General features: G+C 38.8%; 1 protein-coding gene across 1 annotated transcript in view; it reads left to right on the forward strand.

Annotated features, from left to right (window-relative positions):
* LOC138731372 (opsin-3-like) overlaps positions 1 to 18,029 on the forward strand; it is an 81,980-nt gene that overhangs the window by 17,696 nt on the left and 46,255 nt on the right. The window contains exon 2 of the mRNA XM_069877282.1: positions 6,737 to 7,062. Coding sequence (XP_069733383.1) covers positions 6,737 to 7,062 — 326 coding nt within the window. The remainder of the gene's footprint in view (positions 1 to 6,736; positions 7,063 to 18,029) is intronic.

An 18,029-nucleotide genomic window follows, 5' to 3' on the forward strand; every position in this document is an offset into this window, starting at 1 on the left:
TAGTGATTGATAGGAATGGTTGGACTCGATGATCCGGTGGGTCTCTTCCAACCTGGTTATTCTATGATTCTATGATTCTATGATTCTTTCTTGCTTGCTGTCTCTCCAAGTTCACTGTTCATTGTTGCATGGTGCCCTGGCTTCCAAAGGAGAGGTGACTTCTGGTGAGTCACAGACCACCAGCCGCCAGTTGATGTGCCTCTTTCACTTCCAGGTGTATGAACTCCTTACCAGGATGTTATGTTAAGCCTGTCTCATAGAAATAGATATTATATTCACACACGTGTATGTGTGGAGTCTTGTAAATATATGAAACATCACTGTTTTCCTTTCCTTCAGCAACACATTTAAGTGGCTGTGGCTGGAGTTTGTATTGGTTACCTTCTGCTGCTGGCAGGTCCCTCTGTGGTTAGCGCAGGGTCTGTATATGGCATATGGGAAACACACCACTTAATATTCCCTTGATTTCCCTACTGCATTTTGTACATGGCCAGCAGAGACCAAATGCATGCCCAGGGGTGCTCAGCTGGCTTTGTCATGACTTGGGTCTCAGCAGCTGCACAGCCAGATGCACTCTGGTTCTCTGTCTTGCACCAGCCTTGCAGCTGATTCTCACCTTGGCTCAGTCCCAGCAGCTGGATTTGGCCTGGCTGTGGACTGCAGTGGCACCTGGAAGTGTAGGGACTTGCTGTAGAATTATTGAGGTCAGTACAGACAATGTGTAAAGGGAAACAGGATAAACACTTGAAGAAACCATAGGATAAGAGTAAGAACAGCCTGTGCAGGTAATTAAGAATGCTGTTTCCAGCAGTAAAACAGAGGACATGTTGATTTGGGCAAGCCTGAAGAACTGTGTCCTGGTAAGAGCAGAGCACAACAAATCATTGGCAGAGGACCCTGCATTCTGCTGAGAGGAGCATGGCATCCAAGGATACAACAAGTCCCACTTGCCATTTCTTTCCGTAGTACTTACCATAAAAGTGCCCGGTGCCCGTGGAGGTGTGTTTCAGGCAGATTTACTTCCCGAATGAGCAAGTGGAAACAGGGAGCAGCAGCTTTGCTATATAAATACCAAGGTTCATGTGGGCAGGATTCATAAGCAACGGATCACTTCTTAATGACAATGGACTTATAAAGTGTATCCAGTTTGTTGCCAGAGAGGTTCCCATAAGCAAGAGGTTTGACGAAGTAATAGCTAGAGTTATCCTTGTTGCACAAAAGATATCCTGGACAGACCTCCTGAGCACAGACCTTTGTGCTTGTGCGTTTGTTGATGTGAGAGTGTGAGTGAACAAAAGCTAGGAGAGAATGTCTATGAGTGGGTAAAATCAACCTGTGTGGAGATAGGGTGCAATAAAATGATCTTGGCCTTTTGTGAGCACTTGGATTTAGTTATGCTCCATTGAAGTCTTGCTGAAGAAGGTGCTGTTGCTTTCCTCTGAGATTACCTGTGTGCCTAAGATTACCTGTGGCTTCTTTTCATAGCCCTTGGTCCTTGATAATCAGAATACGGTGCAGGGTATACATTACGTCATGCAACCATGATGTTCCAGCATTTGTTCCTGACGTAGAATAATGACCTCCAGGAGCTTTAAAAGGGAAAATATATGTAAGTTATTAGTCAAAACATTTACCCAGTGTAGCCTGAATCTGTGAGATTCTCAGTTTTTCATAACCTACAGACCATTGGTAAGTTGCATTCTGTTTCCAATTATTACATCAGTGAACAGAATAAAACACCAAAAACTAATACAAAAATATAATGCTCTTAGTTGGGACTCACAAGAGCAAAGCATGGTGATCTGCTGTGTCCATCATACCATACTCTGTGCTGTGCTACCAGGAAGAAAAGTACAGATCTTTAAGTAAAAGTAAATAATAAATAATGTCTCAGATGATAGTCCTATAAATGGATGTCTGTCCTCGTTTATGATGTGAAATTGAATTTCTTGCACTCGCTGCAACAAATTGCCGTGTAGAAAACTATTATGCCTCAGACCCGCCTTGTCTCGAAGTCACTTATTTCCATGGTTAATTTCTGAATAATTATTTATTCCTGTAATGCAATCTGCAGTGGATTTTTATGCAGTCTTTCAGTACTGTTAAGCGAGAACCTCAGCTTTGTTCCTGTATATGCATGAAATGCTGGGGGAACAAATCACATTTCTCACTGTGCTTGACTCCTGTGGAGTTATTTGGCTAGGTACCAGCTTGGGACCCAGAATATTTGTTGGTGGCAAATGCTATTTATATTTGCAATTCCTGAACTTAATTTTGTTGCAATTTTAGAAAACATTGTCCATTTGAATTTAATATATGCAGTCTACAGAGCCATAATTGTTACTGCAAAATGAGAATGAAATGTTGGCATAAAACATAGTGATTAACTTTAAAATTATAATTATTTTCTTCTTTTATAACTTACATTATTTTTTTTACATGTCTTCTGGTTACTAAGGCTACATTCAAGTGTTTTCCTCAGCTGTAATTTTAAAGTATTTAATCGCTTTTTGTTTTAAAGCTGGGAATCTCACAAATTGCTATGGCTGCAATAGATAGGGCGTGAAATAGAACAGGAGATAACTCCAGGATTTCTGGCAAAGGCCACAACAGTTGAATGCATATGACATGAATAAAACTCTGATACAAAAAGGTACAAGGTACAAATAAGAAGGTTTATTCTAATTTGTCTGAACTGGATTACAGGAAAGGCATGAGGGAAGACTAAGGAAACAATAGACCTATTAGTCTAACCTGAGTACCTGGAAAAATTATGGAGATGATCATAGTGGGTGCTATTGAAAGACATGTTAAGGGCAAGGCAATCATCAGGCTTCTGCTGGCAGCTCATTCACTGTTACACACTTGATCCCTGTTTTTGACTTCCACCGTGTCAAACTAAATACTGATCCCTGTTTTTGACTTCCACTGTGTCATACTAAATACTGAATGCAAAACCTGATTTTGCCTTTGTTATGAAATAATGTTGTTTCAGTCTAAGAAATGGCACCTGTGTATCTGCTATAATTAATCATGTGATAGTGGTATCTTCCCTGGATTCAGCTATTGAACTGACAAAGGAGTGAGATTTTAAAAAAAAAAAATACTTTTTTTTAAATTAAAAAGCTAAGGATGTTCTTAGGAACAGAAACATTGAAACTGATAATCTACCACAATATTGGAATAGAGTTATTTCTTGATGTGCATGCTATATTGATTTTGTCCAATCTTGACTTCCACATTCCACGTTAAGGTGAAAACCCCTGTATCAGTAAGGTTGGATGGAGCTGCAGTGTTGTGGCATAGTGGGTCGAAGCACATCTTTTGACTTTGTGCATACTGCATTATGTCACACTAAATAGACTGAGATCGTGTTGCCATAGCCATAGCGTTGTTTCTGCTTCTTCCTCACATAGATAATAGGTGTTTTCATTACTCACAGTCAATTCAATTGAATTTATCTCACTGCTGGAAAAAATGTTTAATTTTTATTTTTTTATGACTCTTAATTTCAAAGCACATTTCAAAGTATTTATAATTATTCTAAATAGTTAGGCTGGTTTAGTATATTTTAACCACATGAGCCACATTGAATTTCTTTAAGTTTTATTATTTCTTATGAACTACCTCTTGAGTGTTTTCCTCTTTTTTTCCCCTTATTATTTTGAAAGCATTAGAAGTCAATACACATTAGTATTAATGTCAGTGCTATTAAAAAGTTTGGGTATGGCACAGACGTTGAAGTCTTACTGTGACAAAAAGAAAAAATATAAATATTGATTTTTTTCCTGATCTTTGGTGGTTTGGGATTCCATATATCACAGTTCTTGTCCTTCAGAGAAGAATGTGGTTTATGTCACATCAGAGGAACTCAATAATAAAAAGGTGAATAATGATGAAATAACTTCTGCCAAGATGTGTATTTAAAAGTCTCCAATCTTCTGTGTAGAGAAGAATAAAAATTTGCTATAATTTAAAGGTAACTTTTGTGATTTTGTCAGATTGCTATAATTTGATTTATTATTTATTGACATCGCCATCATACTTATTTAATAACTGAGCATTAATTCTATGCCACTTAAAGACAAATCTCTCCTTGGGCTCAAAACAAGCAATCCTGAATTCATGGCCAGCTGTCTGGGCAGCCTGACCGAGTGAGATGTCCCTGCCCATGGCAGGGGGGTTGGAACTAGATGATCTTTAAGGTCCCTTCCAACCCAAACTCTTCTAGGATTCTATGATTCTATGATCTTCAGAGCCACTCCACGAAGCTGTCCATCATAAATACCAGCTTGAGGAAAGCCGAGCATCTTTCTTGTTTTAGGCAATAATCTTGCAATAGGCAAAAATATGAAGAAGTTTAGACAAATGCTGTAAATTGTGACAGTACACACCACAGGAAGCTGCTGGTTGCTGGGAAAGCCATAGGGACAAGCAGGCAGAGCTGGCAGCCAGACTTGACCTGAGAGCCCAATGGCTGAAGCAGCAAATAGCCCTGAGCTAAGAAAGTTTGGAAACACCACACTCACAAGACTGTAGGATATTCTCAACAAAAATATGTCTCACCTGCTGTCTTTTCAAAATAGGGACACTATGCCCTCCGTTACCATCAGAAGTAGAGCGAGAAAATATAACCTTGCTGTAGAGCACTGAGCTGGGAAGGGAGAGAGAGATTTCTTGTTGCCAAGACAGTTTTCTGTTAGTCCATGATGATCTAACCCAAAATGCTGAAAAATATGTATATCACCTTACTGAGGCCCAAGTTTCAAACATAAAATCTGGATGTTTGCCTTAGGTAGCTATGTGATCTAAACATTGTTGATAACAAGAAGTTCTTTAGTCAAGCAGATAAAAGCATGGAAAGAGGCAATGCTAAGAAAGTGAAGGTAAATAAGTGTGGGCTGGGAGCAAGAAAAGAGCAGTAGACTCTTTGTTCTTGAGTCTGTAATTCAGAACCCACTATATTTTTTCCATATTGAGATAGTGTTTAATGCAGATGTTATGGCCATGGGCTTTCAAAAGCTGTACTATGTAGGAAATCAGATTAGATGAGGAATGATCAGAAAGTCTTCACTGCCTCTGAAGTAGTCTAGCTGTAAACTAGATTTAAAGTTAGACTTTTAAACAATGTAACTACATTGAATTTAGTGGAGATGTGTCATTTACTTTTTAGGTTTGACCTCCCAGTAATATACAGAAAATAATTTAGTAAGCTCTTGTAACAAGAAATATGTTTCCTTCATCAAAAGTTGCCTTCTCCTTACACCCTTTTGCCTTGTCTTCCCCTGAGAAATAAAGCATCCTATTGCAGCAAGCAGTGCTTGTTTTCCCCCTGGGTCCTTTGTGCCCAGCTTTGCACAAAGTAACTGCAAATTGTTGACAGGGTGGCAGGAATACCTGTACCTGCATCCAGCTATCTAGGAAATAAGTCACTGAATCACAGGGAAAAGAGAGGCAAAATGCTGCGCCTGGGGAGAATATCCTACTGTGCCTTATGTTTTCCCAAGTTCCATCCCCAGGGGAGTCTCTGAGTCACCTCTCTTCCATTCCTGGGAAGGAGCTATTGGAGAAGCTGATAGTTCAGTGGGGAAAAATGGATTACAACCATGGGTTCCTCTGAAGATCACATTTTCTTTTGAACAGATTTGCTGGAAGTAGGTACCACTCACCATGAGAGAATTTGGCAGAGTGTATCTCGATGCTACTGTATAGTTGGCTGTTACTAATGGCAAGGATCAAGAAAAAAAGATTCCTAGGAAGAGCTGGACTGACGTAGGTCTATTCAGGGTTTTTTATCTTACAGGAACAAAAGAAAGGACCTGAAAAACATAGGAAGAGATGGTATTAAATTTCTTCCCACAAGTTACTTCTGGCATAAATGCTAGGAACTGGTATTCAGTGTTGTGTCGCCAAGAGCTGTAAGGAAGCTGCAAGGAAAACAGAAACATAGAAACAGCAAAAAAAGAAAAAAATCCCCATTGAGTCTTGACTAAGAACCTGCTGTGCCAATCCATAAAGATTTGTTGAGGAAGTTGGTACCCCAAACCTTGAAAAAGAAAGTGGAAATGTCCTACAACCCAGATTTTTTAGTCTTCCACTGGAAGACATAATTGGTCTCTGACACCTAGGGCTCAGTATTAACCTAAATCACTTTTTAACTTGATTATGTGTTATGTTTGATAATAAAGTTATGACTTGCCATATCAGAGTCATGCCAGGAGTTGTCTATTGTTGGCATATGTGAGCAGTCAGAACTGGAGATATATCTAGCTGATGGGGCAGAAATGCAAAAACTGCTTTCATTTTGCCGCTCCCAATCTTGAATATAAAGTTTTTTGCATTGTAAAAGTCAATGCAATATTTGAAAATGCTCATGGATGTTAAAAATCGGATACTTCTTAGCAAGGGAGTCTTTCAACATTTTATTAGCTCATACAGAGAATGGGTTTGCCCTGGGTAATACTAAAACAGCTAAATCTGAAAACCTTCCTAGAAGAGGAATAAGTCTCAAGTATGAAAATGTTCCAGTAAAAGATAAATATGAGTTAAACAAAGTTTGACATGATGGACAGAGCAACGAGGTCTAGTGAGGGTTTAAGTACACAGAATAATGGAAACAATGTTTACTGTTGCTTCTAATGTGTAATAACCAGAAAATCATCTCATTTCTTGGGGTTTAAGTGGATACTGTGCAAAATAATGAAAGTAAGCACTGAAATTGCTTGGTTCATTGCAGGCATTGTGTCCCTGATCTCCCTGGCTGTCCTGTCCTATGAACGCTACAGCACTCTCACCCTGTGCAACAATCGCAGTGCTGACTACCAGAAGGCGTTGCTGGCAGTCGGCGGTTCATGGATTTATTCCCTGATCTGGACTGTGCCGCCTCTGATTGGTTGGAGCAGTTATGGAATAGAAGGTGCGGGAACAAGCTGTTCAGTACGCTGGTCCTCTGAATCAGCTGAGTCCACGTCCTATATCATCTGTCTTTTCATATTCTGCTTGGTCATCCCTGTGATGGTCATGATGTACTGCTACGGTCGACTTCTTTACGCTGTTAAACAGGTAAGCTGCTGGGCACTATTGATAGTGCAAACACATATGTTGCACTTCTATGAAATTTTGAAGTGATGATGATGGAAAGTAAAATAACAAGGCAAAATAAAATAGAAAAGACCTTAGAAAGTCTCAAGAAAATTATAGGAGGTCTTCACCAAGCTTTTTTGTTCTCCTGAAGCTCCAGTCAGAACAACCAAATAGCATCCATATAGGTATTGATTTTGTGATTTGGAAATACTGTTCTATGAAAATCAGCATATCTGGCTGAAGATTGCGCTTGTAATGAAGCCAGCACACGTGTTTACCCATCTATAAATAAGACATCCATACAAATATTTCTTCCTGGTTTTGGATTTTTAATAATTTCTATGTCCTAAACTGTGGAGACCTAACTTAACAGTAATGCAATTCTCTTGCAATTTGCAGTTATCCCAAGGTTCAACTTTTTACTTGTAATTCTGGGCCACATTTAAAGGTTTCCTTAAATACTGCTACCACCACCATTTCAACTATTGGTATTACAACAATGATCCTCTGACTGATGTACTGTAGATATTCCAAAATGAATGTTCTGAAAGACCCTACCAGAGATGTGGTATTGTGAAGTTTGAATACTCTTGGGACAGTAATTAAATGGTTTAATGATAAATAATGAGAAAGGAATGACTGTATAGGTGCTGTCTAAAAAGCAATTCTCTAAAATGGTCAGATGAATTAATTAAAGGTTAAACGGGGGGGGGGAAATAGTAAATCTCTGAATAGAGGCTCTCCTGCGGAATTAAAGTGGATGTAGTTTGCTTTTGATTAGTTGTAAGGAGTTGAGGCTGTGCATTTTACATGATTTGTCAAAACTTTCAAAACACTTGAAGCCCAAATGGGAAATCTTTTCATGGCTGAGTGCTGAGTGTGCCAGTAAAATGAGTCACACAGTAGTTCTCCTGTTACCACTGTGTAATATTAGTATGGGAAAATAATTCCTTTGTTTTTAAACCATTAAAGTGGAGTTGTAGACCATATCTGGTGCCTGGACAACAGTATCCCTTGTCATCACCTTAAAGAAAGGAGCAGGACCTTGGAATATGTGCTACTAATAATATGCAGAAGATACAACTTTCTTGAACTGTTGTCTGTTCTTTCCTTCATCCCTAACTGCCCACCCTGACAACAGCTGTCACCCACAACATGCAAATACTTGTAGGGATGAAGCTTCTGTAGCACGTGCTTTAGCTCCTAGTTCTAAATGTAGACTTGTGTTATTCCATTCACCTTTTTTAAAAAATTCAGTTATATTAAAACTAGTAGTAATCTCGGTGATCTGCCTGATGGGTCTTAAGAAGTTGTGGCAAAGATGCTGAGAGAACAAAGTATTGCAGAAAAGATATGTGAAAACTATAGCTCTTTTGTATTTAACATGAAGTCTGGATATTCTGGGTGGAAACGAGGTTAAGAGATTAATTGACTGTCCAGAGAAAGAAAATGGGAGAAGTAATAGCATTTTCCACAATCCTCTCTCCTCTGTATGCTGTCCAGAGTGATAAGGAGACCCCTGGGGTGCTGAGGTTAGATGATCCTGAGAAATTTTGTAAATGGTGTAAGTGTAAAAGAACCAGACTTGATCTTGCATAACCTGTTGGAGGACAGGTCTTAGGGAACTGATGCTTGTTAAATGCAAAGGAACTCCAGTGAGGATGAGATCTAAAGTTGTTATGGCTAAGGGTCATAACAGCTGCCTGAGCATTGTGAAGTCTCGAATAGCTAAACCCTACATTTTTACACAAAGCAACTAATGCTTTCCTGGTGTTTGTAAAATGTTTACTTAATAAATTATATTTCAGTGAGAAGAATCTCAGTCAGAAAACTCATCAGTCCTCAGTGCTCTATGATGGGCCAGCACCTGTCTCCAGCACCATAATCCTGAAATCTTGCATTTTGTAAATTTCCTGGGACACATATATAAATTTCCAAAGATTGTGTCATGACACAGTCATTGAAACAGACTTTCTTTTCCCTTTGGTCTGAGGTCCTCTAACTATTGTGTAATAAAGGGGATAGATTATGAAATGCTAAGGTATATTGCGTTTCAGATTGGAGGGAGAGATGAGCAATATGCAAATAAAAATATGTTAGTTCTTACGTAAAAGTATAAAGAGTAGGTAGGGCAATACAAAAAAATTTGAGAGGTTACTACATCCATTGCAATGCTGTTACTTTCTGATGTGGGAAAAAAAGTCATTATCTTGCAATATTCTGGTCTCACAGATTAAAGTCCTTCCGTAACCCTCTGTGTTGTATATTAGAAGAAATCTGGGACACTACAAACGTAATAAGTGCATTATCCCAGCTTCAGCTGCTTGGTAGATTTTCCAAAATATGCATTTCATATTTTTGCAAGATAGGTAGACTTTTTTATGTTGCAGCATTGAAGCATTAATGGTATTGCATCCTGAGATCAAGAGTGCAGGAGTTATGCCATTATTATTACTGCAGTGTAAATTAATTGAGAAGGAAGAAATATCTTAATAGATTTGAGACAGTTAATGCAAGAATTGGCACAGTGTCTTCATTTTCTCTTTGGAGGGGCAGTAATTATAGGTCTGCTTTTCTCTTTTTCTTCTCTAAATTTAGTCAGGTGATGTAGCATTCTGTCACTCAAGGCATTAATAGATCCTGTGAAGTCACCTGCAATCTCTGTAATGGTAAAAGATACAAGGATTTAAGTAATACAGGTTTTATAAAAGATCATCATTTCAATGAGGTCACAAGTCTATAGCATCTTTGTATGAATAATACTGCTTAATGGCATTTGCTGCTAACATTACAACATGACTGTGCTATTATCTCAGAGCTCTTGCTATTTATCAAGCACAAAGACCCTTAGGAATTGCTCAAGTTGGTTTTGGTTTTTTTTAAAGGTCTACATTTTTTTCCCGAATGGCTTTATTTGGACCATTGAGTTTGGTCCTACAGACGGTCTTTGCTGCCATCCATTTGCACCTCCCTCAGAAGAGGGAAATACTACCTCTGAATAGTGAGAGCATTTCAGAGATGCTAAGCAAAATAACGCTCAAAATGGAGAGCCAAAGAAAAAACTATGGGTTTGGAAGCTATTGTAGAGCTTGGCACATTTTGAGACATAGAGAAACACAAATATTTTATTAGACTTTTATTCCTTCTAAGTGCAAATTTTCACACATGCTGATTGTTTCCTGTTTTTATGAAACTTGTTCTTCCGTTTCTGCTGGTGCATAAATTCAGTTTCTTCTCTAAGTTTTCCCTTGGAGATTATGAGTCTGAAACCTGTAAGTAGAAAGGGACAAAGTTTTCTCCTTCACAAAATATTATTCATGTGTATTTTATTCATGCACATTCTACAGAACAAGGGAAGGAAGCTGAGAATATTTTATTTCTCCTAGTGCAATTAGGATGGGATTTTTTTTTCAGTTTTTGGCTTATAATGTTTCTCTATGACTCTACAATTGCATTCCCTCTGGAAAAAATGTTCTTTATGAATTCAATGTCAGTTGTTTACACTTTGAAAAAATGGGCTCCCAAATGTGGAATTACAGAGATTAGCATTGTGATCACTGTAGCACAGAAGGCACAATATGATTAAAATCCTCCACCAAGGGGCCCAGAGAACTCATATGAACTAGCCTAATGAAAATTAGTAACACTTTTGAAAGAGATCTCTTCAAGCTACACTATCTCCCACTTGCACCCAGAAATCCTGCCCAAGGACAAGAAGACTCCCAGAAGATTGTTTCAAAAGAAGTTTTCAGATTGATTGTGTGGAGACTCATATCTTGGCTCATCTCATTGCCAGTCTTATTTCATCAAAAGCTGTGCCTGAGCTAAGCTCAGCAACTCTTTCTAGAATGTATCTGGGACATTGAAAACAATGAAAAGGGTTGTAAGCAGAGCACAAAATCTTAAACACAAAGTGTAATACACATCTGATCATGCAATCCTTGCTCAGTGCAACAGACTGTGTGTTAAAGTGGACAAAGGGCCAGCATTTACAGGGTCTCATGGGGTTCTGGAGTAGATAGACTTATGACCTGACTTATGACTTATGTGTTGGGTTTTTTCTTTTTACTGGAAAACAACAAGGAAAAAGTAGAGATGGAGAACAATTTCTTTCATGTCATTACCCCAGCTTTACTTTGACTCTGGTTTCTGAGTCAAAAAAAAAATATGAAAAAGATATTCTGTGAAAATTTTAAGACTAGCCCATATGGGATAGAAGTTCACCTTACTAGCATGCCTTTTCCTCCACCCCATGGTACACCAAGTAATGCTTAACTCCTCAAAAATTGCTAGTTTAACTAGTGACCAAAATGTGGGTTGAGGTAGTGGAATTACCTATGTCCCTTTACAGCATTTTTTTTGCTGTTTCTTTTGAAAAGTGCCATGTGATTTCTGACTTCTATGCATCATAGAAGAACAGATCACTTTTTTTTTCCCCATCCCCTGAACCTTCCTGAGTCTTGTCACCTTATGGGGGAACAGGAGCAGCCAGGGTTACACTGCAGAGAGGTACCTGATCGTCTCTCTTTTACTCCTGTTCCAGACTTCAAATCACTAAATTTAGTGGAGGAAAAGTACTTCTGACTCTTATTTAAGAAGTAATGCTCCAGAGTAAAATTGTGACTTGATTATAAACCTGAAGAAACAGATTTTGAATTCTGTGTGGTGAGATTTTGCCTCTAGTATATTTTTAAAGCATTGGATATAAATGACAGTGGTAGTTTTGAAATCTCCCATGGCCACAAAGAAAGTCTGAGAGAAAAAGGAAAGATGAGATGTAGATTTTTATGACTTCTGATTCCTTAATCCTGCTTTATATCTGTGCTATTTGGAATGGTTAAAAATATCTGTAAAAATTATTATTGCATTGATGTCCATTAAAGTACTCAGGAAAGGATTATGATACAGAAGTATTGCTCCTGTGACTCTTTTCAGCTTTCCAGCTCATTTGGAAATGAGTGTTTGTAGAAAGACCACAGTAGGGCAAAATGCTCAATATTTTAAATTGAAAAGAAATTATATTCACATAATACAAAGAGTAGAATGGAAAAGTAATAATTGTTCCATCATTCCTTCATATACTTCATATGTCTATTTATAGAGAAACTCCATTTTCTGAAACTGTCTTTGACAGCACTGACGCTGTGATTTACATTGAGAAAACTGATAAAGCAATTGTGTACTATTGACTCTATCTTTTAAAAGCCCTAAATAAAACAGGTTTGTAGTCTTAGATCCTATTTCCTCAGTAGTGAATAGAGAATGAAAGTCATGTCCAAGGAGGTTTTTCCCAAAGTTGTAACTTTCATCAGCTGCAGACACATAAGATGCGTCCCACTAAAAGAAGTCAATTGTTGTATTACATTAAAACAAGGAAAGATATTCATCTCGAACAGCGGATACAGTGTTTCAATTTCTTTTTTACAAAAAATAACTGTTTTCATTGTTTTTTTAAAAATGGTGTGATAGTTAAATGATTACGTCATTATGTCATTGTTATTTAATGCCATGTCATAATATAAAGTACAAGCTTAAATACTGAAACAAAATATGTAGCATTTTCACACTGAATTTTGCCATTCATTTCATGAGGATTTTAAAAATACTTGTTTTTACTTTCAAATATTAGCATTTCACATTTCAGACAGTTCTGTTGTTACATTTCTGTTCAAGGATATTACAACAAAGCCGCACTCATCATACCTGTTAGTTGTTTATTTATTTATTTTTAATGAGAAGCCTGCTGGAATAAAAAGTTGTTTTGATTAGCTCAGAGGAAGATTTATGAGCATGCCTAATTTTTAAAGGACTAACTTATTCTTGTACTCTTTCATAACTGTTAGGGTTTGTCCAGGAGGTTAAAAGACATTTATGTAGCTATCATGAAGTCACTATAAAGACATCATTGATTTTGGGGTTCACCGCTTTCAATTGTAATAATATTTTAGTTTTGTGCACTACATTAAAACCAATTTTTATTGAAAGAGTCTGTCCTAAGGGCACAGAATCTGATGTTTTCTGTAACAATAAGGAAAAATGTGAAACCCTATGATACCCTGAGAAACAGGGGAGATAGCTAACAATTTTTCTTTGTGTCTAGACTAAAGCTATAGTGAGTCAATCCAATATAAAATACCTTTCAAAGTGTTTAGAGGCATCAGCTGATGTCAGGTCTTACATAGACACATACCTAACTCATGGGTGATGGGTATGTTCAGTCAGGGTTGTTCTCTGTATTTCTAATTAAAAAGTGTCAGCAGACTGTTGAAGTAGATGTGACCAGATTAGTCTTCATTTTTTGAGGTCTGGGCATGCTGGAAGGGAAACAGCCATAAGAAAAGATTACAATCTTCTTTCCCCTGTGCTTGCATAAGCATAAATCATTAGTTAATTGTTTGTATTTTGCAGAGAAGCAGTGATACAACATTGGCATAAATCAGGCACTGTACAAATTCATTGTAAATCAAGTTAATGGCTAGTCAGAAAATAGGATTTCATTCAGTTTGCCATTTTTCATTCTTTAGATAAACTAGGGAGGAAATAAGCCTGTCACAATCTTTAATAAAAAGCTAATGGAAGTTTAAGATCTGATGCTTTAATCTCTGGATACATTATATCCATAAAGAATAGGCTGTGCTCTCACAAGTCTTTCAGTTTACAGCAAATGGTGTGCATCAGTACTGAGCACTCCCGATGTCTCAGTTTGGACAGTGGTTTAGTAAAGGCTTTTCCCAACAGGTAAAAATGTAAGATATTTTGTTTTCTCACCAGTTATAAAATCAAAAGATTAAATGTACAGAAGGGTGTTCTGCAAGTTAAAGAATGTGAATGTGGTTTTGTGTACTTACTTTTCTGCAATGAGAATTGAGCCACACTTACTCTCTTGTAATTTAGCTCCACTTAAGAGACCAACCTGTGACTGCAAGCAGAAACCCTGGCAGAAATCTTGGAGCAAAATTAATTGTTCTACATGTAGCACTGTGGCTTTGTCCCCCAGAGAAACACTTCTAAGGCTGTATCTGCAAAGGGTTGCAGCCATGCAGTGAAAAAAGAACAAATATGCAATGCCCAAGGGCTTCCTTCTCTGGTGGATGTCACACTTTTGATATCACATTAACCACTGTGTGAGCATCCTTCTGCCAGTTCCCTGCCAGTGCTATCTGACTGGGAAGTCAAAGTAGAAGGCCTTGGTTCACTGCACATTAACCATAACACATATAGCAAAGCCTTCATTCACAGTCCAAATCATAGTTCTGCTTTTTCCCGGTGGAGCAAACCTCCACGTTAGTCCTATGTGACCTGCAATTATAGGATTTGGCCACAGCTGTTTGTAATAGCTACTACCATTCATTGGTTCCTTGTTTTTAGCCCCTCTTCCACTTCTGAAAATCTTGAGAGCTCAAGGCGCAGTGCCTGAGGTAGTATACATTGACAGTAATAGAGGGAAAGAATCCTATAACTTCAGCTTAACCTGACTAAAGCTAAGGTGGCCTAAACTACCTGTAGATACTCATTTTGCTAAACCATTAGTGATATTCTTATATTTTCTTATCTGTTAAGTCCTTCATTTTTTCCTAGTGAATATTATTCCCTGCTAAAGAGTTGTGTATGTGTATATTCCTCTCTGAAATTCACACTGATTTTCAGTGGAGGCAAACCCAAATGTAGTATGAATATAACAGATTATATCGTAGAATCATTTAGGTCGGAAAAAAACCTTTGAGTCCAACCGTAAGCCTGACACTGGCAAGTCCCACTAAACCATGTCACTAAGCACCACTTCTACACATCTTCTAAATACCTCCAGGGATGGTGACTCAACCACTTCCCTGAGCAGCCTGTTCCAGTTCTTTACAACTCTTTCAGTGAAGAAGTTTTTCCTAATATCCAGTCTAAGCCCCCACCCCACCCTGGTGCAACTTGAAGCCATTTCCTCTTGTCCTATCACTTGTTACTTGGGAGAAGAGAGTGACACCCACATTGCTGCAACTTCTTTTCAGGCAGTTGTAAAAAGCTGTAAGGTGTCCTCTCAGACTCCTTTTCTCCAAGCTAAGCTGCCCCAGTTCCCTCAGCTACTCCTCGTAATACTTATTCTCCAGACCCTTCACCAGCTTTGTTGCCTATCTTTGCACATACTCCAGCACCTTAATGTCTTTTCTTGAAGTGAGGGGCCCAAAACTGAACACAGCGTTCAAGGTGCAGCCTCACGAGTACCAAGTATAGGGGGACAATCACTCCCCAAATTTTGCTGGACTTATGATGCAAGCCAGGATGCTGTTGGACTTCTTGGCTACCTGGCCACACTCTTGGCTCGTATTCAGCAATCTATGAACCAGCACCCCAGGTCCTTTTCCACCAGGCACCTTTCCAGTCACTTTTCTCCAAGCCTTTAGAAGCTGGCACTTGGCCTTGTTGAACCTCTTACAATCGGCCTTAGTCCAGTGATCTAACCTGTCCATATCCCTCTGTAGAGCCTACCTACCCTCAAGCAGATTGACACTGCCACCCAACTTAGTGTCATCTGCAAACTTACTTGAGGATGCACTTGATCCCATTGTCAAGATAATTGATAAAGATACTAAATAGAACCAACCCTAATACCGAGCCCTGGGGAACACCACTTGTGACCTGATGCTTACTAGATTTAACTCTCTTCACTACAACTGCTTTGGCCTGGCCATCCAGACAGTTTTTTACCCAGCAAAGAGTACACCCATTCAAGCCATGAGCAGCCAGCTTCTTGAGGAGAATGCTGTGGGAAATGGTGTCAAAGTCTAGGTAAACAACATCCTCATCCTTTTCCTCACCAACTAAGCAAATATGAGAATCAAATACAGCACTTCGGTAGTGATGAAAGGTTATGTTGTCTTCACAGTATATACTTTAATACTTGATATTTATATGAATCAGATCACTCATTCAAATTATACATACTCTAGAAGGAGAACAATTTTTTTTGTGTGTGTGTTTGCTTGTGTTGGCTCTGGACACTGGAGTGTGCATGCAATTCACTCTGCATATTCAACATTGACATGTTTTCACACGGTTGGGGAACTTCCTTGGCCTTGAGGCAAACAGTTCAAGCTGCCTACATCTATACTGCACAATGTTTGGCCTTGAGCATCCTCTGTACCTTACACACAGTATTTCTGTGACCTTCAGATATGGTAGATCATATTTTCATTTTTTATTTTTTTTTTGCTCAAATGACAGCTCCTGAAATGATATGAAAGTTGCCTTCCAGCTCAACAGAGTTGTAAGCTCTTACAGTGTGGAGCTGAGAGTTGATGTACTGTGCCTCTGTATAGCAGAGATGTTGATGAGGGCAAGTCTGTGGCACAAGTTGGAGGACGAAGTAGAAAGAATGGAGCCGTTCCTGGTGCAGCCGTGTCCATTCCACCTGTTAGGAGTTGTCACTGATCCTTTCTGTCCTTCAGAAAGTGGCTGAGGGTATCATCCAGAGAGTGCTGAGGCAAATCTTCCTGGGGAGCCAAGAAAACCAGCAGTTAAGGAAGATGGATGATTGGTGGCAAGAGCTTTGTCTCACTTTGTGAATTTTTTTTTAGTATTATAGACATAAGGCATTCATACTTTTAATTTCACTTTTTTATCAATATGTATGTTAAGAAAATTGGAAATTCCTTCCTTAAAGGAAGCTTGTTGTATTAAAAGGTTCTATATGTGCACCTGAGGGTCTAAGTTTCTTGCTTTCATCCTTGACTTCAGGCAACTGTGGATACTATGTATAAACGGGGCTGGTTGGGAAATAGACTTTCTGGTCTTTTCCCAGTTTGAGATTTGTGATGGAGAGATTTCTTGTCTTGAACAAGGGGAGAGGGGAAGGCCTAACCTCAGTACTTTTTACAGATTAGAAAATCAGCAGTGTTTTATTTTGACATAATCCTCCACTGGGACATTTAGTTGTTATAACAAAATAATCTCCTCTTGACCCTGAAACTACTCAGGATGCTTAGCCAAAATGATGTAAAATAAAAGATCCTGGAAATCCTTGGAGCTGATGAGCTAAACTGCCAGTGAGATCCAATGTACTCAATATAGTAGCTCTATGAGGTAACGAGGCACTGAAAGATCAGGCATTTTAGATCTCTGTCAAGCATATTGCCAAGGAATAAGAAAGAAGCCCAGGGAAACATTGGTACCACCAGAAATGTCTCAAATTTGCATGTTCCCATGGGAAGTTTCATTTTTGTGAATCAGTTTCTCAGTGCAAAAATGTCAAACTAGGAAAAAGTTTGGCCTTAACTGATCTGCAATTTGCCTCTTTGCAAATGAAACACTTCTGTTGGTGCAGTGCAGCCTGCCTATAAAATGCCAAGAGAGTTTCTATGGTTCTACCCAAACCTTTGTGCCCCATCTCTAGCTTCACCATCTAGTAAAGTGTGCATGACATGATGTGTGCAGCTCTCACATTCATAGAATTATAGAGTCATAGAATAGTCTTGGTTGGAGGGGACCTTAAAGATCATCCAGTTCCAACCCCCCTGTCATGGGCAGGGACACGTCCCACTAGATCAGGCTGCCTAAGGCCCCATCCAACCTGACTTTGAGCACCTCCAGGGATGGGGCGGCCACAGCTTCCCTGGGCAACCTGTGCCAGTGTCTGACCATCCTTATCGTGAAGAAATTCCTCCTTCTGTCTAGTCTAAATATGCCCTTCTCCAATTTATAGCCATTGCCCCTAGTCCTATCACTACAAGCCTTTGTAAATTGTCCCTCCCCAGCTTTCTTTTAGGTCCCTTTCAGGTACTATTCACGTAATTGGTCGTTGGTTTTTTTTTGTTTAACAAGGGTAAAGGTGAAAATACTGGCATTCAGCTTACCGAGCTTGAGCAGTATGGCAAAAAAGTGTTGAAAAGTCACACTAATTTCCGTGTTCTAACTATACATTCTGTCAAAATTATACAGTCAAATCAGTATTATTATAG

This window comes from Phaenicophaeus curvirostris, chromosome 1, assembly GCF_032191515.1.
Source record: "Phaenicophaeus curvirostris isolate KB17595 chromosome 1, BPBGC_Pcur_1.0, whole genome shotgun sequence".
NCBI classification, from domain to species: domain Eukaryota; kingdom Metazoa; phylum Chordata; class Aves; order Cuculiformes; family Cuculidae; genus Phaenicophaeus; species Phaenicophaeus curvirostris.